The following is a 23,774-nucleotide window of genomic DNA, read 5'->3' on the forward strand; positions in this document are numbered from 1 at the left end:
AAGAGTGATATGACCATGACACACAATGTGTTGTCTATCAACTCACATTTTACAAATTTTAGTGTGATATATAGTTTCAAGGAAGGTGTTATGAGGTCACACTGTGTTGTGTAACAGAGGCAGCATCATTCAGATCATCATGCCAGTTTTCCTTGATACAACTGATGCTTTGGTACAAGGACCTACTTTAGTGGAAACACTAGGAAAGAGCAACCACATTGTCATACATATGGGGAAGTGAAATTAAAAACAGCATAGAAACAAGCAGAATTATGGGAGGTATCCACATCAAAGGATCTTGCTAACCTCAAAAGAATTCCTGTTCACCCTTCAGCCAATTGTTCTGATAATAATTTTCCATAAGAAGGAAGGAGGTTCATGAACAAATTTGTTAGAAATCCAGCATCTCTGCTTCAAAGTTCAATGTGTGCTCTGATGTGCTTGCATAAATTCCATAGAAGCAGGCTTTGTCATTGATTTTGATGTCAGAAATGGTTCTGCTATACCAGGGGTCCCCAGACTTACCGAGCGGCGGGCCGGTGCCCGGCGCGCCGACCGCGCGGTGGGCCGGACGGCAGGGGAGTGCGCGCGCAGCGGGCCGGAGGGCGGGGGAGGGCGCGCCCGTGCGCATGCGCACACGCACACGGGCGGGAAAAAAATCGCCGAAAATCGCTTGTGCGCATGCGTATGGGCCTCCCCCGACCCGGAAGTGCACCAGAAATGACCTCTTCCGGGTCGGGAGAGGCCCGTACGCATGCGCACAAAGGATTTTCGGCGATTTTTTGCCGATTTTTTAGATCGCCGCCGCGCACCGCGAGAGCGGGCGGCGGCAGCGGGCGGCGGGGGTCGTCGCGGGCCGGATTGGAAGGCCGATTGGGCCGCATCCGGCCCGGGGGCCGTAGTTTGGGGACCCCTGTGCTATACAATAGGAAGGGACATGGATCAGGGGCGTACCCAGAATCAAAACTGGGGGGGGGGGACAACTGATTATTTGCCATCGCCCTAACTAATTACTGGATCTTGTGGGTGGTTATAAGTGTTGGAGTGTGTGTTTTTGTAGGTTGTAAGCCACCTTGAATTCATTTGGGGAGTGAAAGACAAGATGCATGTTTTGGTAAGAATTACCTTTTGGTAAGAATTGTCTTTGAATTTATATGGACAGATTTTTGCCAATAGAAGATTGCCTAATGTCAGATGATGACAAGGAAATTGGGGGGATTTATTTGAAAATATGGTCCTCAAAAATTTGCTATTTGAATGTAAAACATAGATCCTCCCCCCCCACTCCAAAACACATACTTAGGTTGTTAACATTCTTTAAAGCTGGTTGGCACCTACTAGGATTTACTGTAGTTAAAACAATGGCCTGATGCATAACAGGATGCTCCATCTGACATGAATCAAGGAGAGGACAGCATTTCTACAATAAGTAACCAAGCCATCGTCGTTCAGGTTGTGACATTTCAGCACGGAAAGAAGCTCAACAACTTTTATGTGAACCCCCCAAAACAGGGCTTTCCTTCTTTAAAAAAGCCTCAGCAACTTTGACCTGGACCCCAAAGGGGGGTAGATCGATGCCAGTTTTTAACTCTGTGAGTAGATCGCAGTCTCTTGGAAGTTGGCCTCCCCTGAGCTATAGGATGTATAAGCATGCATAGTGTAAACAGGTATGCTCAGTTAATCTTGAAATTGAGTCCCTGTGCATCAGTTGATTCTTGCAGTAGTCAGTCTGCGAGAAACACAACTTTAAATCAAAGCAAAAATCTAGGTGAGTTGCCAAAGTTAGCACTGGGTTTCTGCCAGTGTGGTACTCACCAGATGTTACGGACTATAATTCACATCACCCCTGACCATTGCCGTGGCTTGGGGCTGATGGCAGTTGTGTTTCATTGCTTGAGTCTCATGGGTTGAGCCCAGCAGAGATTTGGATTTGACAAGGCCTAAGGCAAGTGATGGGGGAGGAATGGTTTCTGTATATGCTAACCCCTACTAAGCAGGGAAGAGGGATGATCTGCATTGCATTTGCATCCAACAGAGAGCTAGGAAACAGTGTAGTATGGGAGGCTCTTAATAGCAGAAGGGAGACATAGCTATGCATGCCTTCCGCATGGTACAGATCAACACTAATGTGCTTGAATGAGCAGAATCATTGAAATCGCTCTTTGGAATATTAAAGGTAAAAATAGATTCCTACACTGTTCAGCAGTAATAAACCCTCTTCATTTGCAACAGCAGCCTGCCGTTCTTTCTACCTGTTAAACGAAATGCCAACAAAGCCAGTTGCCTCACCGGGCGCTATCATTCACACCTGCGCAGGGGTGGCGTGACACGACTCCGTGCCCCAGGGGTACAAAGGACCGCTTCCACACGTGTCTCATCCACAGCCAGCCAGGTTATCCAGAGGAACCACTGGGGCCCCCTGGGGGAGGGGACAAGAATTCATGGCCGAAAAGGTCCTCATGCCCCGGCCCGGAGATGAGGGGAGAGGAGACCCCGGGCAAGTGACCGACACCAGAGCTGCCAAGCCTTTTAAAAGCAAAACGGGGCTCGGCGCCAGGTCTTTCTCAACAAACCACACACTTATTTACACCTGTCATTTACAGTCCAGTAATGGAAGTCAAATGCAAAAGTTAACCCTAACCCTAACCCATCACAACAGATTTCCAAGATTCGAGTTCTCAACAGGCCACACCACAACATATACCACACAAGGCATGGAAATGTTACAATATCACCAGAATCTTATCTGTCTCAAGTTTTCACTTTAATGTTTTCCTTTTGTGGGATCAATATACTTTTGTTTGTATTTTAAAACAGGTTCCCGCAACCTCTTGTTTGGCATTTCAAATTTTATTTTATATTGCCCTATTTCTTACGTAGTTTGCCAGTTTGCTCACCTCTTCCAAGTTAGCAAAACACTGGACCAAAGCATACATTTCCTTTGGCACAGCTCGCTCTCCAACACTGTGTGTCAATATAATCAATACACCAAGGGTGGGGAGTCTGAGACACATACAGAGCAATGCATACACACAGAAAGAGCCACTTCCCACTTGCTGAGAAGATCTACTAGGCACAGCCATAAAATTTATCTCCTAAGTGCCACATTTTAAGGTGTCCCAGCCAGAGCATTCCAATGTACTATAACTATACCACCCATTTCTGATCTTTAGGATACAAACTCCCCACCCTTTCCCCTCTACTACAGGCATCACCAACCATGGGAAGAAGGGGGTTAGTAGGGGAACTGCACAAATTTCAACACTGACTACACTGACTTTCAAATACAGACTCGATAGCTTTGGGTTCGAATCCACATTAGGCCAATAATTAATTGGGTATCGTTGACACAAATCCCTACCCTTTTGCCTCAATTTATCGCTTTTAAAATGGAATAATAGAACCGTTGGCTGAAAAACTAAGACAAAATTGGAAAACTACTGTGTATTCTAAGTGCCCCAGTCACTAATAACAATATCCGCCCTCACCCCTCCCTTCAGGTGGGCGGGGTTTGCGACACCGCGCGGGGCTTACCTGGCCGGTGACACCCACCTGAACGTCCTGGCCTATGACCTCCTGGCCAGGTCGGACAAAGGACACCTGGCTGGAGGGGGCGGAGTAAGGCCAAAGAAAAGGAGCCCAAGCACATTGGCGAAGCCTCTTTGTTCCTTCTTCCTTTTGCAGTCAGAGCTCTCTCCTGGATCGTCGCTGGATTCCACTAGGCGTGAGGTAGGCCTCCTTTGCCCCCTTTTACTTTTTCTTGCCTTGGGGGGACTGTTGCTTTGCCCCCCCCCAATTGAACTGAGGGCCCTGCAGCCTTGGGATTGGGAGGGCAGTGGCGTTGGCCTCCCCTGGGGCTCCAGGGCTGGTTTTCTTTTGCTGTCTAATAAATGTGTCATTCAACACCATGGTGCAAAATTCCAGAAGAAAAACCCAACACCACTTTTATATTCCACATGATAAGTCACATCCATTCTCTATCACATGGGTATGTTTCCTGGGAATGACTGAACAGAGTTTAAATGATTTGATTAAAAAGTACTTGATGTCTAGCATATTCCCCAGGGAGAAGCTGGCTTTTCAAAAGAACATGCGTTATATATTTTGGTATTTCTTTCATTTTGAAGCATATTCAAAGTTCTTTAAAGGTGGTTTTTATAGCCAAAGTACTAACAGCGAGAACAATGCAAATGTAGAAGATAATTATGCCTTACCTTATTCATATCAAAAGTATGAAAGACTTGGCTTCTGGAGTGAGTCCTTGTAGACCCAACACTGATTTAAATTCATGTAGACAGAACTGTCCAGATGGGCATTCCCTCATAAACTTTGTGCACCAGTGGTGAATTTCCAGAGCATCAATGTCATCTGTAGACCCATTGGCACCCATAATGTCTAACATTCCAAGTACCCTTGTTTGATTTTTTAGTAAATTTTCATCCAAGTGATTTCACTGCCCAGTGGCAATTGCTTTGCTTATAGTAATAGTAATAGTAATAGTAATAGTATTTATTTATTTATTTATTTATTTATTTATTTATTTATACCTCGCCCATCTGGCGGGGTTCCCCCCCCCAGCCACTCTGGGCGGCTTCCAACACAAATTAAAATACAATAAAATATCGCAGATTAAAAACTTCCCTAAACAGGACTGCCTTTAGGTATTTTCTAAATGTCAGGTAGTTATTTATCTCTCTGACCTCTGATGGGAGGGTGTTCCACAGGGCGGGTGCCACTACTGAGAAGGCCCTCTGCCTGGTTCCCTGTAGCTTGGCTTCTCACAGCGAGGGAACCGCCAGAAGGCCCTCGGCGCTGGACCTCAATGTGTAGGTGTAGGACCTTTTAATGGACCTTATGAAGCTGTGTTTCTACCAGGCTTTAGATGTTGTTGTTTTGTCGTTTAGTTGTGTCCGACTCTTCGTGACCCCATGGACCAGAGCACGCCAGGCACTCCTCTCTTCCACTGCCTCCCGCAGTTTGGTCAGACTCATGTTCGTAGCTTCGAGAACACTGTCCAACCATCTCGTCCTCTGTCATCTCCTTCTCCTTGTGCCCTCAATCTTTCCCAACATCAGGGTCTTTTCCAAGGATTCTTCTCTTCTCATGAGGTGGCCAAAGTATTGCAGCCTCAGCTTCACAATCTGTCCTTCCAGTGAGCACTCAGGGCTGATTTCCTTCAGAATGGATAGGTTTGATCTTCTTGCAGTCCATGGGACTCTCAAGAGTCTCCTCCAGCACCATAATTCAAAAGCATCCATTCTTCTTGTAAGCACAATTATAGCCTACACATCAGTTCTTCTTCACAAGCATACACAGGTGTATATAGTTGAATGGTTCAGAAAAGAGCGACTGAGGGGAATCGACGGAGGAAGTGTTTCTTCCCTCGCCTCACACTGGATCTCTGGGACACTCAAGAAAACGGGAGAAAAAGAACCAGCTAAACTCCCTCAGGAGGCAGTGATGGCCACCAACGTGGATGGCTTCAGAAGAGGGTTGTGGAAATTCACGGGGGATAAATAACTTGTCGGCGGCTGCTGGTCATGACGGAGGCAAGCAATGTTTCTGAATGCCAGTTGCTGGAGGCTGCAGGAGGGAAGAGTTTGCTCATGTGCTCAAAGTCCTGCTTGTGGGTTTCCCACAGGCATCAGGTTAGGCAATGGGAGAGGAGTATACTGTACTAGATGGTTTTTGGTGCTGAAGTGACTTCAAAGCGACCCATTACAATTTATTGCAGCCTAACAGGAGGTCCTCTCTGAATTGTGTCATGCATGCACGCACGCATAAACACATGAATTTGTAAATCAGTCTGCCCTAGGCTACCCAGAGCTTAAATGCATGACCTTTCACACACCCTTTCAAACCCAAGCATTTGGAGAGGACCCCTAATTTGGCAGGGGGGGGGAGAGGGAAGAGAGAGAGACCTGAAATACAAGACAAAACTGTATTAATACAGGACGCAGCATTTTACATTTAAATATGGGACAAACAATCCTGTATTGTACAGGACAGATGACAACCCTACACACCCCAAGAAGAGCCAAGGTGACCCAGAGAGGAGGCAGGCCCCCCAATCAGCAGATAGGCTGACAGTAAGGCATGGCAAGGCCTGGTGGAGTTAATGGTAGTCACTAACATTCATTCAGTCAATTAATCAAAACCTACAAACTAGGGCTCATTGCAGATGACCTGATGGTCACAACACCAGACCCCATGATGAAATTGGGGGGGGGGATGCTGAAAATAACTTTTCCTAAGAAACCAGAAGCTTTTCTTTAAGGTATTATAGGACCTAGAGATCCCGAAGGACCAGATGAAACTATGCACGTGACCAATGCTTCGCATACTCCCTTAGCCCAGAAATGGAAAGATGGTATAACTCTGACCAAAGACGAGTGGCAGGCAAAACTGATGAACTATGCAGAGATGGCAGAACTCACAGGATGAATCAGAAAACAAGAGGAGGAAGTCTTTAATAAAGAATGGGGAAAGTTTATAATTTATTGGAAAAAACTATAGTAAACAGATACATACCGTACATTGGTAGGATTGACAGAAAACCTGTAGTAAAAATTTGAACTATGGCTTGACAAAGGATTTATAAGAATAGTTATGAAAGAGATGCAGAGTGGGGAAACATTACATTAAGACCCACAATGGGGGGAGGGAGGGAAGTCAAAGGGGATTATATGTTTATGTTTTTAACTCATTGATGTAAAATAGAAAATGCAAAAATAAAATTTATTAAAAAACAAACACCAAACCCCATAAACACAGCAACCACCCTAACTAAAGAACTCAACATATTCACAATGTTGTCAGGCCTACAAGTAAACTTTGCAAAATCTGAGGCTAAGTGCTTCAAAACACACACACATACATGTCTCACATACCCAAAAGGAATTCACCAACATCACAAAGATAAAACTCTGCTATACTAAATTCAGGTACCTAGGGGTTCAAATAATGAGAAACCTCAGCAAACAATACCTCCGCAATTACAAGCCCCTGTAGCGACAAAGGAAGAGAGACTTGAGGAAATGGAACAACACCAACTTCACTCTCAGACAAAATAGCCATGATCAAAATTAAAAATGGAAATAGGAAAGGTGCTGGAAGGAGTGTAATGGGAACTAACTGGCTGGGGGAGAAAATCAACATCTGTTGAGAGAATATTATCAAGCATCATAGAGCCAACTCCTAGGGGCTAAGGGGTCCACCCCACTGCCAATAAAATATTTGAGGGAGCTGGGCCACTCAAAGTTGAAGGGCATTGCCATTCAAGTGGTGTGTGTGCACTGTGACCTGAGATTATGAGGAGAGGAGCTTACCTGGGGCCCCCTGTCAAGAATATTGGGTTGTGTATAAGTCACTGAGTGGGCTACAGAGATAAAGGTGAAGACCCGGATTTTCCATTATGAATTGATGCAGCTTTCGTCTGGTCTGTGGTGAAGGGCTTTACAAAAAGGATTTCATTATCACTATGAAATTTAAAACCATTTCTTTGACAGGTCCTGATTTGTCAAGAAGGCAAAATGCAGGAAAAGCAGCCTAGAACAGTGGTTCTCAAACTTTTGAGGCACTCCCCTTGGTTCCGTAAACCCACCCACAGTACCCCCTACCCTATAAAAATAATTATTCAGAGTAGCAGAATTGCATGTTTATTCAAAATCAAAATAAAACTATTTAGTTTAATTCAACAAAACTGGTGAACTTCAACCAATGATACCAGGATTCCATGGTCTGATAATCATTTGCATCTCCAACAACTCCCAACTGCCCCAACGTCCCTCCAGTGTCCCTGCCACCCCCTTGTCTCTTAACACCCCGTAGGTAATCCTACTTCAACCAGGGCAGTACCACCCACTTTGGGAATCACGGGTCTAAAAAGAAACTCATGTGTCTTTAGTAAGGGTTTATTTTTAGGGTTGCCATATTTCAAAAAGTCAGTGCTTTTTTTCTGGGGAGACACAGGGGTATGTATACATTTGTGAATCATTTTGTGAATCTTTGTACTTTTGTCCATTTACTGTATTTATTTTTGCCGATTTGAACTATAAAATGGTGATTTTATTGAGTCAAAATGAGATTACCCCTAAAAATGTTTTTAGGGGGGAAAGCACTGCAAAAAGTGAAAATCTGGACATAAATGTTGTTGCTGCCAAAGTTGTTTGAGGGTTTTTGCCCAAAATTGGAGTTTTTGAGCTATTTTAAAGGAAATTCATCAAAATCTAGACTTCTGACATGGGATGCCATATATCTGGATTTTCCTGGACATTAAAGTGATTTCTGCCTGGATACTGTTTTCAACTACCATATTCCGGCTATGTCCAGGAAATTCCGGACGTATGGCAACCCTATTTTTTTCATGGTGCCACTGCCGTAAGTTGCTTGAAGATGCATTAATATTTAATTTCTGTGAGGGAGCTGTAGTCATGGTTTCCTATATTCATTGCTAAACAGGCACATTCTGGAAGGGGGATCTCCTGTTTTTTAAAGCACTTATTGACAGCCAATGTCTGTGCCTGCCCATTCTTTACCTGGTCAATGCTGATCAGTGGAAGCAACACATAAATAAAGCTGTCATCTCATCCCAATAATTCATTTTTAAAAATCGGATGATTAAATTTTGAAGCCTAGAAACATAGCAAGGTGCAATCATGTACATATTTTTGCTTATGTTGCAAATTCTCTTGCAGAATAGGGCTGCCCTCTAGGGTCTTCTGGGCCGGGTACCCAACTGGCATGATTTAGGGTGGGCCCCTTTCACCCCCGCAACAGCCTTTGATTCCCACTTCAACCTGGTTGATTTGATTCTCCCCCTTATTGCCAATCTAGATCTTCATTCCTCCCTTGTCCCAGGGGGACCGCCATTTTGCAGTTTGCCTCAGGTGCCAAAATGCTTCAGGCTGGCCCTGCAAGGGGCTGTCCTATTGCTCCCTGTCACAACTCTTGAAACAGCAATTGGTTGTTGAAGGAACTGGGATATATTGGCTCTGAAAGTGAGGGAGGGGGTAATAAATGAGATTTTTAAATCCCTTTGTAAATACCTACGCTATGTGTTGTAGATATTTGCCTCATGCCTTGGAAAGCCTGGTGGCCAGCAATTGCTGGTTGGCCAGAGGTTCCCCATCCTTGGCTAAAGCCATTATTTACAGAGCAGCAATGATGTTTTATATCTCTTTCTGTCAGGGCTCAGCATGGAAGGACTCTGGTGCAGGAAACGTTCAAGAAGACAAGGAAATGGTCTCCTTTGAAAATACAAGTTTGTTGAAGAGGTAAAAATAGCTTTCTGTGGCACCCTCAGGCGACACAAGACTCTTTTCAGAATAACCTTGGCAGAAGGTGCAGAATCCTGCCCTGAGATTCAAAACTAGGACTGTGGAAGAGATAACAGGAAACAAGGGAGAGAGAAGGAACAGCAGGGATTACTTGATTCAGACCCACTTAGGCACCCTTTGGCATCATTTTGGTTTGGGTAGAAGAGGAATAAGCTTAATTGTTTTATTTCTGGAAAGCTGATCAGTGAACAACAAAGGAGAACCTTTGAAGAGAACCATGCTGGCCAACTGTTAAACAGTTTGTAAGTGCACATAGTGGACACAGGGACACAGGTGGCGCTGTGGGTTAAACCACAGAGTCTAGGGCTTGCTGATCAGAAGGTCGGCGGTTCAAATCCCTGCAACGGGGTGAGCTCCCGTTGCTCGGTCCCAGCTCCTGCCCACCTAGCAGTTTGAAAGCACATCAAAGTGCAAGTAGATAAATAGGGACCGCTCCGCTGGGAAGGTAAATGGCGTTTCCGTGCGCTGCTCTGGTTCGCCAGAAGCAGCTTTGTCATGCTGGCCACATGACCTGGAAGCTGTCTGCAGACAAACGCCGGCTTCCTCGGCCTATAGAGCGAGATGAGCGCTGCAACCCCAGAGTCGGACACGACTGGACCTGATGGTCAGGGGCCCCTTTACCTTTTGTGGACACACACTCCACAGAAAACCAATCCTTCACCCTAAAAAAATTAGGAAATATTCCAGGGGGGGGGATACACTCTATTTGAGTTCACAGACCAATCTGGAAGCCATCTTGACTCTCTTAAAAACCCCAAATATCTTCTCTGCAGCAGAAGAAAGTATCTTGGTAAAACCTTTTCTAATACAGGTAGTTCTTTTCATGTGCAATTTTTCAAATACTGTAAATAGATAAACTTCTCACACAATTGGTAAAAAGATCTGGCAAGTATCTGTTAAAAGCAGAGCAGAACTGCCAAATTGCCTCTTTTGTGAGGCTTGTAGGATGCTTGTGGGTGGTCTCTGTCTAGGGTTGGGGAATTTCTGAAGTTGTTACACACCTTTGTCCCAGGTCCTCACCTCCTTGCAAGGGGAGAGGGAACTCTGTTGCAAAAGAAAATAAAGATATCCCTTGCTTTCCTCTACTGGTTTCTGCCTCCACCCATTCTTCTCTGGCGGATCATGGACTTAGAGGATACTGGGTCACTTGAAGGGGATTTTGGCTGAAAAGGCCAACCCCAATTTTCCTTATAACACAACCTCCAAATGTAAAGTGAGATGCCCCAGAGCTGAAAAAATCATTATTCATGTAAAGGTAATGTCTATTTCCAAGGATATGTGGAATGGGTATAACCACATCTCAAAAGAGAGGTTGACTCTCTCTCCCTCCCAGCCAGCTGCTCTCTCTCTTCTTCTAGACCCTCCAGTCAGGAGAGTCTAATATGCGGCTTGAATGAAAGTTCTATAGCTGAAAAATGCACCATTATTTCCACAGTTGATTTTGTCTTAACATCCCTAATTAGCTCTTATGTCAATTACCACAAGGTGTGCCTGTAATTTTCTCTATTAAGTACATTTTCTGTAGTCTGATCAAACCTGAGGTGTACCAGATTAAGTCTCAAGTATTACACAGGGGAAATATGGATCTTTTTTCTGGGGAGAAAGTCCCTACAGCCAAACTGCATTTTTGAATGCTGTCATTAGCACCTGATTGGGGACTCTAATGCGAACACAAAGCATTTTTATATTGTTTTTAAACTGCCCTGTGATCTTCAGAGGAAGAGTGATATAGAAATTTAATTAAATATATATATAAGTAAATAAACATTTTGAATTTCCACTTCCATAATTTTCCACAGAATGGCTGTAATTTCGAGAGACTCTCTCCCCTTTCTTCATTGTGATCAAACATGTTCTTTAGCTTGTTCTTGCTGACGTCTTCATCTAGGTCCACTTCACCCCACCTGTGTGAACACAAAATACAAACAATCTTTGTTGGAGTTGATGTGGGCATCTTCCTTACTCTGGCACAACTTTTTCCTGTAATAAAGCCATGGCAGAGGAACATGAGAATTCTAGAGCAATCGTGTGCACAGTCTGCTGTTTGACTTGGCACCCACAAAATGAAAGAAATGAGCAACCAAAGACGAGTCTGTAGAGGTGCCCTTAGCCTTCCTAGTTCAGTGCTTCAGTAGGCTATTGAGCCAAACCTCTGAGAAGTACATACAGTGGTACCTCGGGTTACAAACACTTCAGGTTACAGACCCCACTAACCTGGAAGTAGTACCTCGGGTTAATAACTTTACCTCAGGATGAGAACAGAAATCGTGCGATGGCAGCGGGAGGCCCCATTAGCTAAAGTGGTACCTCAAGTTAAGAACAGTTTCAGGTTAAGAACGGACCTCCAGAAAGAATTAAGTTTGTAACCAGAGGTACCACTGTAATATCGTACAGATGCCTTATTCAAGCATAGTGTATTGTACCAGATTTGTTAGTATTTCCCCTATATGGGCTGAAGCATCCATACTGTAGGGGAATCGGGCTATAGCTTAGTAGCAGAGCATCTGCTTTGGTTGCATAAGGTCCCAGGTGGGGCTGACTTTGGATAAGGCAGCTTACTATTATTATTAGTATTGCCCTCCCTTCACCACAAAGTATCTATTCCAGGTGCTGACACTGTACCTCCACACTATGAGGAGGAAGAGAGTTGTGGGAGGAGTTAGCTGCTAGGAGCAGGTCTAATGAGCTCGTGACCAGGACTTGTAAACTGGGGCGTTTGGGAGGGCATTTTGATGGGGAGGCCCAGAGTGCTACCGGTATCTCACAGTGTATGTAGGACCAAGAGACATGAAGGGCAAGGGAGCTGCTGAAGCCATCTGGGCACCATAGTTTAAGAAGAATATTGACAAGCAGGGGATGTGTACAGAGAAGGACGACCAAGATGATCAAGGGTCAGGAAACTACAGTAAGCCTATGAGGAATGGTTGAGGGAGTTGGGTATGTTTAGTCTGGGGAAGGGGAGACAAAGAGGATGACAGCCATCTTCTCGGGCCTTCTCAGTGGAACGCCCTCCCATCTGATGTCAGAGAACAACAACTACCAGACTTTTAGAAGACATCTGAAGGCAGCCCTGTTTAGGGAAGCTTTTAATGTTTAACAGACCATTTTATTTTATTTTTTTGTTGGAAGCTGCCCAGAGTGGCTGGGGAAACCCACCCAGATGGGCGGGGTATAAATAATAATAAATTATTTATTAAATAGTGGGTAGACAACACAGCAATTCTTCAAGAAGCTCTTTATTCAGAAGCCAGAACAGAACTGACCTGAACTGCTGAGCCAGCCTGCTTTTATAGAGGCTGGCTCAAACAATGTATCAAACATAATTCAAAGTTCCCTCCTAAAAACAACTGCCAAGGACCTGAGGGAAAACTACAATAATAAAAAATTATTAATTATTATTATTATCTTCATGCATGTAAGCAGAGCTGTCTTTCCTATTGAGCTTGCTGGCATGTTGTGCCAGGGCGCTGGCCTCTCAGGGGCGCCCCAGTGAGTGGGGGAGCTGCACGGCCTTGCCTGTGGCCTCCCCTTTCCCTGCACGCCCACCATCTGTACCCTATCAACCATATGGCTGGCGGGCATGCAGCTTGCCTCCCAAACCTTCGTGGGAAGAGAGTGATCCCTGCAGAGGCTTAGGATGGAAGCTGTGCCCCGCCAACTATATGGGCTGGCGGGTGTGCAGCTTCCTTCCCAAGCCTCCGCGGGAGGGCAGTGATCCCCACAGAGACTTGGGGAAAGGTCGCCAGAGGGATCTTTGAACCATGGCGCTGGATATGCTTAGGACGGCCCTGCATATAAGGAAGATGGAAGATGGAGCATGCTTGTTTTGTCCTGCTCTGGAGGGCAGGACCCAAACCAATACATTCAAGGAAGAACTTTATGACAATAAGAGTTTCTGACAGTGGAGCAGAGTCCCTCAAGGGGGGTGGGGGTGGACTCTCCTTCTTTGGAGATTTTTAAGCAGGGGTTGGATGGCCATTGGTCATCGATGCTGTTAAGTCGTGGGTGCAGATGTCAGCTCTTGTGTGATCAGCTCTGTGTAGTGATTCAGCATGCTAGCAAGGATATGCTAGGAGTCAAGTCTAACAAAAACAATCTTTATTGCAGTAGAAACTTAACGGGGGGGGAGGGAAAGGACGAGCTTCTTTTATACTCTCAGGAACAGGAGTTGGGGAAAGGATACATTTAGATTTTGGCGGGACCGAATCATACAGTAGTAAGGATCCAAATTGTACTAACAAGTTAACCGATAGCAACAGTCACTACACCCGTTTGAAACCTCCTGGAGCAGGAAAGGTAGTTACAGAACTTAACAGTGAGATTCATGTACACAATTTAAACCAATACATAACAGATGCTGTAGTTGAGATTCCTGCATTGCAGAGGGTTGGAGTAGAATATACAATACTTAGGGTCGCTTCCAAATCTACATAGAGTTCTAAAATTCTATGAACGGTGAACCTCAAATCCTTTGGAACAATGCTTCCCAAAGTGGGTGGTGGTGCCCACGGGGGGGGGGGCAATGGAATTACCTTGGGAACGCTTAACATGCAAGGGGGTGGTGCTGGAGGTGTAAATTGCTATCAGTCTTTGAAAAGCTGGTATCAGTAAATCAAGTTTATCAACTTTGTTGAATTAATGAAGCCAAATAGTTTTAATTGGATTATGTATAATTATTTGCTATTGCTTTTAACTTTTATTGTGTTACTTAACTCTTACTGTTTTTAATTTTAATGTGTTATTATTTTCTAATTGGATGAGCAGGACTGGATTGCATCTCCCATTGTTCTGAGAAGATGAGAGTTAAGTATTTCCAACAACAAAAGTGCAATGACTTGGTTAAACACCGCCACCTGCTGCTTGGTAGTGGGAGTTTGTTTGCTTGTTTGTTAAAAAACACCCACCCACCCACTACCATATTTACGTGACATCAAATCTAACTCGTACCTCAATTTTCAAAACCAAAAATGTACTGTATTTTTCCATGTATAAGACACCCCCATGTATAAGACGACCCCTATTTTTTTTAACCCAAAATGTAAAAATTAAGTTTAGCTTTTTTGGGTCTGGGGGAGCCCGCCACTGCTGATCACTTGCCACAGCCACTGCCAATCGCACACCTCACCACAGCCGCCAATTGTCTGCCTGCTCGCTGCCACCAACAGCCCACCCGCCCCCTTGCTGCAGCGGCTGAATTGCTGCAGCCACAGCCAATCGCCAGCAGGCCTTGCTGCAGCCACCAATCACCCGCCCAATTGCCACTGCCAATCTTCTGCTTACTACTGCCATTAATTGCACATTCCCCCTCTGCATTCACTATCCAAGGATAAGATGACACCCAATTTTTGCCTTTTTTTAAAAAAAGCAAAAAGCATCGTCTTATACACGAAAAAATACGGTATTTGCTGGTGCAATCAAATCTAATGCACACTCTAATTTTTGCAATGTTATTTGGCAAAAAAATGAGCGTATTACATTCGAGTAAATACGGTATATATTTAAAGCGGTATCATGACACTTTAAACCAGTGGTTCCCAAAGTGGGTGGTACTGTCCCCTAGAGGGTGGTGGGTGGTGGGGGATCCAGGTGGCGCTGTGGGTTAAAGCACAGAGTCTAGGGCTTGCTGATCATAAGGTCAGCGGTTCGAATCCCTGCGACGGGGTGAGCTCCTGTTGCTCGGTCCCAGCTCCTGCCCACCTAGCAGTTCGAAAGCACATCAAAGTGCAAGTAGATAAATAGGGACCGCTCTGGCGGGAAGGTAAACGGCGTTTCCGTGTGCTGCTCTGGTTCGCCAGAAGCAGCTTTGTCATGCTGGCCACATGACCCGGAAGCTGTCTGCGGACAAACGCCGGCTCCCTCGGCCTATAGAGCGAGATGAGCGCCGCAACCCCAGAGTCGGACACGACTGGACCTGATGGTCAGGGGCCCCTTTACCTTTACCTTTATCATGACACTTTAAACCAGTGGTTCCCAAAGTGGGTGGTACTGCCCCCTAGAGGGTGGTGGGTTACTTAGGGGGCGCTAAGAGGCAGGGGGCAGTAGTAGTTGTTGGAGGTGCAAATGACTATCAGGCTTTGGAAAGCTGGTACCACTGGATCAAGTCCATCAGTTTTGTTGAATTAATTAAACTAAATAGTTTTAATTGCATTTTGAATAAATGTGCAATTAATTGTTACAGTTTTGAATTTTATGGTGCTCCTACCTTCCTCAGTGGGTTGTGAAGACTGGTGTTCTGAATAATGCTTTTTATAGGGCATGGTAGGCGACACCCGGAACCAAGGGGTTGGTGACCCAAAAGTATAGAGCCACTGCTTTGGAGGCTGGAAAGTAGGAACTGACTGAGGCAATGGTTATGGAGGCAATTGAATTGTTTTTCTTTCTGGAATAATTCATAAGTGTTATGTATGATACTAGTAACAAAAACAGACTAGGAAGGTGTGAGAAACCCAGTGTTAGGTCTGTTTCACCAAATGAACAGTCCTGTATTAAACCTGCCATCATCTGAATGAGATATTTTACATAGAGAAGATTGCCAAACGTTTTGTCAACTCACCTTGCTCGGGCCCAGCTCACAAATCCGTTTTGAAAGTCTGCACGTTTGTGGTTGAGCGGATGCTCTGTAAAGAAAACCTTTGCTTGCATTTGATTTGCTGCATCCATGCCTCCTGATACGGAAAGGTTGCCCCTGGAATGAGGTTCTCTCTCGTCTGCTGCACCTTCAGGCACATGGCGAACAAGGACTTGAGCTCAGTACGGAAGCTGTCATTCAGCCAGCAGTAGATGAAAGGATTGTAGCAAGTGCTGCTCATGGCAAACCAATGAAGGACAAAATAGAGGGAGTTTTTGGTTCTGATGTTCATGGTGGAGATGAGCAGCACATAGCAGTTGAGCGGGAACCAACAGACAGCAAAAACCACCACCACCAGCATGAGCATTTTGATGCTTCTCTTCTTGTTGTTGTGATGGACGATGTACTGCTGTGTGGTGACATCCCCCACGGCATTGCGCAGCCAGAGCTTCTTAGCCAGCCGTGTGTAAGTGACGGAAATGATGAGGAGGGGCAAGAGGTAAAGGAGAAGGAAAGTGGAAAGGTCCACATATTTCTGCACCACCTCTGCTGGCTCAGGAAAATCTGGGAGGCACAAGCTACGAATAGTAGTTTCCCTTTGAAAACAAATAAACATTTATTCTGGATACATAGTCAAGAAAACTTTGGAAATTTTTATGTAGCTTAACACCTCCTGACACCTGACCTCCGCCAGGGCCCTTGCAGAACTTCTTGTGCCTCATCTCCCCAATCCCCCCCATGTTTCTGCCAAACCCTGCGTTTTGAATCACTGCTTGGTCCCATTGAAATTAAACTGTGTCTGTGCGCCATATGCAAACTCAAACTACGCTGAGATCCTTCTTCCCATTTCACCTCTCTTCTCATCCATTCTTGTCCTACAGATATTGTCACTGCATACTTTTTTCCATGGCTTAATTCACATCTTTAATATCCTGTTTTCAGCCTCCTGAACTGCAGTGACGCTATGCTGCAAAGGGAAGTTCCATCCAAACTCGTTGTTGTCCCAAAGTGGGAAGTGAGAATGGAATGACAATAGATTCCCCAGAACTACTGCTCCCATTCTGTTGTTCCTTGCCAGATGAATATTGGCTACTCGAATTAAAAAGAGTAGGGGGCTAATCTCAAGAAAGGGGTGGCTGAGTTGGTGCCCTCCAGGTGTCATACCAAGCTCCAATCAGCCCCACACAACACAGTCCATAGTTGGGGACAATGGGAGTTGTGTAGCACAGCAACATACTGTTGTGGGTTTGGTAAGTCCCTTCCCATTCACTGTGCCCAGTGAAGGTTGGAATCTAATAGAGGAGGAAGTTGCTAAACTGGTCAGACCTTTTCTTTTTAAGATGGTGACCTTAGCTGCCCATTCAAGTGTCCTCATCAGCACCCCAAAAGAATGAGCTGGGTTGCAAGAGCTGCAACTAGGTGTGATGGGGCCCTCAGTGTTAATGTTATTGGCTGCCTTGTGACTTTCAGAATAATAAATGCAAATCACCAAAGGAAATGGCTTTGAAAGCCGTAAAAGCAGTAACACTTAAAATATGAAGTGAGGAAGGTGTGCTGTTTTAGGCTGGAGTCTGACTAATTGTAAATAAGCGTTCAACACACTCACGAGGGGCCCACCTCCAGAGCCCCCTGCTGCCCCTTTGCCTCTTAGCAACTCCCCACCTCCCAGGGGACATTACCACGTACTTTGGGAATCACTGGTGTAGGCAGTATTCAGCTAGGTGGGTGAATGGCCTGACTTGGTATAACACATCTTCCTGTATTCCACCTACAGAATGGAAGTTGCCTAGTCCAGCCTCCTGCCAATGTAGGAAATCTGCTCCTGTTGCCATCTTTGGTAGGAGGTGAAGCTTGCTTTTTTATATTTGTAAAAGTAACCCATAGTTCGACAAGTGAGAAAAGAAAAGGGCAGTTTAAAAGACTCACCTATAATTATACTTGAAGAGCTTTTGGTAGATAGCATGGGGTAACGAAAAGCAGGCTGCCATCATCCAGATGCTGGAAATGGCCAGTGCTCCTTTGGTCAGTGACATCCTTGGCTTGAGTGGGTTGAGGATGACCTGGAAGAAAGGATGCCTCACAGTGATTCTCATCTCTTCAGAGCAGGGGTGGGTAAAGTACAGGCCATATCCATACCCATATAAAGCTCCCCATAAATTTAGTTGCCATGTTGGGCACCACCTGCACCATGCATTTAAAGCACTGTGACCCCATTTTAAACGGCCACAGCTTCCCCCAAAGAATGCTGGGACCTGTAGTTTGTTAAGGGTTCTCACAGTTGTTTGGAGACCCCCCCCCAACTACATTTCCCAAAGCAGTTAACAACCAGTCTGTTTTCCCAGGGAACTCTGGGGATTGCAACTTTGCAACAGGAATAAAGGGACCTCCTAACAACTGCTGACCCTTGACAAACAACTTCCCACGATTCTTGGGGGAAACCATGACTGCCAAAAGCAGTGGCTCCCAAACCTTTTTTGGGGCCACCCCTTCTTTCCATAAACTCATGCCCAGTGCTCCCTACTCTACCCTACAAAGGGCATTTTTCAGAATAGTGGTTTGCACAACCCACTAAGGAAGATATGAACAGCATAAAAATCAAAACAGTACCAATTAATTGCACATTTTTTCAAAAGCCAATTAAAACTAGTTTAATTAATTCAACAAAGCTGATGTGGATACTTCAATTGGTAGCGTGGTGCTGATAACACCAAGACTGCAGGTTTGATCTCCAAACGGAACACCTGCATATTCCTGCATTGCAGTGGGTTGGACTAGATGATCCCCAGCGTCCCTTCCAAGTCTACAGTTCTAAGTTGGCGACCATGGCTGCATCTAAGTGGATTTAGATCCAGTGGTACCAGCTTCTCAAAGTCCAAAAGTCATTTGCACCTCCAACAACCACTACTGCCCCCTTGCCTCTTAGCGTCCCCTAGGTACTCCCACTGCCCTCTAGGGGGCAGTACTGCCCACTTTGGGAACCACTGGTTTAAATGGTCGTGATATTGCTTTAAATATATAGTGTGGATGTTTTTTAAAAAACCTCCCACTACCAAGCAGAGTGTGGCGCTGTTTAACCCCACCACTGCACTTATGTGGTTGGAGAGATTTAACCCACATCTCTGTGACCAGTGCAGGCAGCCATGGGAGATGCAATCCAATCCCACTCATCCAATCAGCCTTGACAATGGAGGCTCTTGGCCTTCATTATCATGCTGGTGCAAGTCTTGAATCAGAGACAGTGCTTTGAGTTCTGAAGTCCTGCCTCTTCTTACTGCATTAGACATAAACTGGAGAGGGGAGGGAGCTGGGTGATCATGCAAGAATATTGGCATAAGCAACCACCATTATCAGCTTCTTGCTAATTGAAAGCTGTTGAGTGCAGTTTGCAATCCATGGGAGATGCACAGACAAGAAAGGCAGCAGAGTTACTTGCGAGTCCGTGGTTTCCAGGTGTTGCTCAGCACATAAAAGGGAGTGCTGTGTTTCTAGTGGTCTGCCTGTGTGGGTTTGTGTGGTGTAGCAAAAGCCATGTTACTCTCAGAGGAGTGGCTAATATTAGGCTGAAGAAAGGCAGCCAACCCTGCTGCAGACAATCTGCAAAGCTTACCTCAGTGCTACCAGCACATGACAATCCGGTGCTTTTAATGCTGCCAAGGCTTGACTTATTAGGGAGATGGCCTCAATAATAATAGAACACTTTCTCTGAACACTCAGGAGAATATTTCAGCATGCACTTCCTAAGCCTGCAATTTCTTTCTACCTTCTTTTGGTGTCACAATGTTCTATTAATCATTGTCCATACTGAGCTGATATTATAATACACATTGTTAGTTTACTGATGAACACAGTATCTCGGTTAATGAAAGAAGCTCCTAAGACACACTCCAACCCAGGCACCCCCAAACTTCGGTGCTCCAGATGTTTTGGACTACAATTCCCATCATCCCTGACCACTGGTCCTCTTAGCTAGGGATCATGGGAGTTGTAGGCCAAAAAAATCTGGAGGGCCACATTTTGGGGATGCCTGCTCCAACCTTTAGTTCCAATTTTTTTTAAAAAAACTGTTTCATCTTTCTGTGAGTATATTCTCCAGGAGTTAAGGAAAACCCACTATATGACAAAACCCCTATCACCCTATCATCCTGCATTGCAGATTCTGCACTGATGGGGGAGGGAGATGGAGTTGGTGATCTCCTACAGTAGGTCCTTTCCAACTCCATGAGTCCTTAATCATCGTGCAGCCCATGTAAGCAATCTATCAGAGGCTTGATAAACCATGTAATTTTGCTGCAGGACATTTATCAAGAAGTGCAAAACAACGGTCAGTTATTGTACATGAGTATGTGTGAGAGCTGAACCTCTTTATTCTAATATAGACCAAGAGTGCCATCTAGAGCTAAGAACACTGCATGGAAACAATATCCTTGGTTTCATTTAATTTAATCCTTTCTTTCCTATAATTACAAACTGGTCTGAATTGACTAGTTCTTTCGTAATGGTAGTTCAAAACCATTAGGAAGCCGAACCATCCTCTATGCACATTTCTGATTAGTGGCTGTTGGCATAAAAAGGATTTTCTCTGTAATACAGGCAACCCCCATTTTGCACGGGGAGTGCGTTCTGGGCATTCATGCGTGTTGGCAGAGCACGCATAAGCCCATCCCATCATGTCCTGTTACGCCCCGCCCTCTCCCAGGTCCAAATGAGCCACATGTCAGTGGTGGCGCAATAATTGAACGTGCGCAGACTAACCACTGCTTAGGCTGTTTTTCACCTGATCAAATTGGATGGATGCGCTGCAGTACCCTTCTCTGACCATTATGGGAAAGGGCCATAGCTCAATGATAGAACGCCTGCTTTGCATGCAGGGAGGTCCCAGGTATAATCTCCAATGGCATCTCCACTTAGTGCCGGGAGAGATTCCTGTCTGAAACCCTGGGAAGCCATAGGCAGTCAGTGTAGACAGTACTGAACTAGACAGACCAATGTCCTGACTTCGTTTAAGCAGCTGCTTATGCTCCCAAGTACATACATAAACTGGCTGTATGGTGGGCAATTTAAATTTCCTTGTGTCCTTAGGGGACCCTTTCTCCCACTCCACAACTTTGTGTTGTCAAGACTAAAGGCAAAATAGCATTAGTTTCAGGCATAGGAGCCAACCTCTAGGGGCCAAGGTCCCTTCAGCCATCCCCCAATAAATTATTTGAGGGGGCCAGGGTTCCCAAAGTTGATGAGCATTGCCATTCAAATGGTGTCCATGTGCTACATCTTGTGATCTATTATGCAGGACAGGGATAATTGACAGGGATCAATTATACCTCCCCCCCCATATTTTATTCAAGTTGGCACCCCTGGTTTCAGGATACCTTTTACAGGGGGAGGTGGGGGATGGAGTCGAGTTTCATACCTGATGCCGGTCCAGGGCTATAGCTGTCAGGGTCAGAGTGGAGACGTGGAGAGAGCAATACTGCGCAAAGCGGCTGACATGGCACATGCTTTCCCCAAAGACCCATGTGCTGTTCACGAACCGAACCTGCGGAAGAGACTGGCAAGAATAATGGGGCCAGCAGGAAATTTGTGGCTAACAACTAGGAATCACTTGGTACAGTCAAGCACATGGGGTTTCCATGGGCACATGGGGCCTCTGTCCATTGGTGAAAGTTCACAAAGATTAAAATAGGGACTTCCATCAATTTTTTTACTTGAGCTGACTGTTTGCTTGCCAGGTGGCAATGGGAGTGGAATAGAACCCTCCTAACAACTCTCAGCACCTTTAACAAACTACAGCTCCCAGAATAATTGGGGGGGGGAGAGCCATTTATTTATTTATTTTATAAGATTACAGTATTTATAGTCCACTTGTCATTGAATGTTTTCAATCTCAGAAAGGGGAACAAAGTTTATAAAAATAAACATAGAAAAATATGCACCAAAATTACAAAATCATATAAACAGGACCAATAAATAACCAAACAATTCTATCATAAGGCAAACAAGCAAAATCACTAAACTACTATTTCCAATTGAATGAAATAAGAGCCTCAAGGTCAGCAGTTTGGCCAGGCAGGGGTGGGCAGATGGATTTGCTGGCCTCCTCCAGATCTCCCATGAACATTTAAAGTGGGATCACAGTGCTTTAAATGTATGGTGTGAACAAGGCCCTGGCTGTCTGCCCAGCACATCAAATGCAAATGCAAGGCAATGACTTAATCCAGGCAGAGACCTCCTCCATTTCTGGTTTGGGGGCATGGCAGTTTGGCGAAGGACTTACCAAAGTGAAAGGTGTGTTGAGCAAGGTGATCATGATATCAGACATGGCCAGGTTGGCAATGAAGAGGCTGGTGGCCGAATGCATCCTCCTCCTCCTCTTCTTCATCACCACATGGCATACCAGCAAGTTACCGAAGAGAGATATGATGATGATGATTGTGTAGGCCACAATGAGGAGAGCTTTCATGGTGGGCTTCTGTGACTCTGGCTCGTATTTAGCCAGCTCAGCAAACTTCTCCCACTCAATGATCTGGCTCTCTGTCCAGTTGAAAGGTGTACCATTCTTGGCTTGGTAGAATAACATAAACTTGGCCAGAGAAAAATTGCATTTGGACTCCTGAGGAGGACATGGGAAGTGAGGGGAATGGGATAGAGGGAAGAGGAGCATGTGAGAGAGGTCATCTTCCAGCCAGCTGGAGCCTTGCATGGAGACAGGCTAAGTTAGCAGAACGTGTTTGTTCCAGCAGGTGGGACTAAATAGGAGAGAGAGAGAGAGAGAGAGAGAGAGAGAGAGAGAGAGAGAGAGAAGCTTTTTAGCCAACTCAAGTTGGGAGCAGCTGTCAGGACAAAGGTAGCATTTAAATATCCAAGTAGAAAGAAGTCTTGAGGTGCATTAAATATGTTTTGTAGCACACTGTCAGAAAGGCACTAGTGGGTCATTTGACAAAAAATGTGGACAGTAAAAGTGGAGCTGGGAGAATCTGGTGTGCTCGTTTTTCTTTTGCATGCTGAAGGGCAGCACATATGTACACAAAATAAAGCAAAATGGCATATGGCAGAGCACACACAAATCATGGAGAAAGATCGGGTGTGCCGCTTTAATTGGTCATCTTGGATCATTTTGTGCTACCCGTTATTGAGGCATTCAATCTTCCAACTTCTGAGAGTGCCCTACAGTGTTTTGTTCTCTCCCCGCCCCCCTCCTTTTTAAAAAGCACTTTACCTCCTACCGTATTTGCACTGTCAATTTTTTTGGAGCACAATTCTTCTAAAATGTGTATTTTTTCCTCCCTTATAATTCTCTTCCCAGCTGGATTGTCCTGCAGAACCTGTGAATGATATCAGGAGAAAACATTAACATTATGCTGATAGATTTGAGTGTTTCTTTTCTGTACAATAGAAAGCGACTACGCAAATTGCCTTGATAACAGGTCTCTTGACATATTCACAGATGAGCTTGGAACAGTGTCCTAAACTGAGAACAAGCTGGCTTCGGACACCATAAGTTCACCTCTGTTTTCTTTTCTTCCTGCATTCAGTGTTCTTCTTCAGTACAGTATAAAATGAAGGGTTATTTAGTCTTTTGCTTTCATTTGCATTTTCCAAACAGCAGGCAGCCAGGTGACCAGTTGAGCCATGATTGTAACTCTGTACGTACAAAATGAGCAAGGTTTGATAACTAAGAGCTCTGGTGACTAGATTGTGAAAATAAAATGACAATTTCCAGAACATGTTCCTCCCAACAGTCAACATTACTAGCTCAGAGCAAACAGGCAACCTAGTTCTGAAGCAAAGGTCTATAAAGTAAGCACCCCCCCACTCCCCTTTCTGAAACTCTGTGGTTAGGGTTGTTCAGACAGTTGTCATGGTTTCAGGGG

At 45.0% G+C, this 23,774-nt stretch overlaps 1 protein-coding gene across 1 annotated transcript; it reads right to left on the reverse strand.

The window, feature by feature from the left end:
* Window positions 1–15,907: 15,907 nt before the first annotated feature.
* LOC118079183 (G protein-coupled receptor 83-like) lies at window positions 15,908–22,622 on the reverse strand. Its single transcript, XM_035103208.3, has 4 exons — window positions 22,178–22,622; window positions 21,314–21,439; window positions 17,833–17,966; window positions 15,908–16,502 (listed from the first exon to the last, which is right to left on the reverse strand). Exons 1-4 carry the CDS (start codon window positions 22,601–22,603, stop codon window positions 15,908–15,910), a joined length of 1,281 nt encoding a protein of 426 aa, XP_034959099.2. The 5' UTR covers window positions 22,604–22,622.
* Window positions 22,623–23,774: the final 1,152 nt, after the last annotated feature.

The sequence above is a fragment of the Zootoca vivipara genome, chromosome Z2 (genome assembly GCF_965207765.1).
Source record: "Zootoca vivipara chromosome Z2, rZooViv2.hap1.1, whole genome shotgun sequence".
NCBI lineage: Eukaryota > Metazoa > Chordata > Lepidosauria > Squamata > Lacertidae > Zootoca > Zootoca vivipara.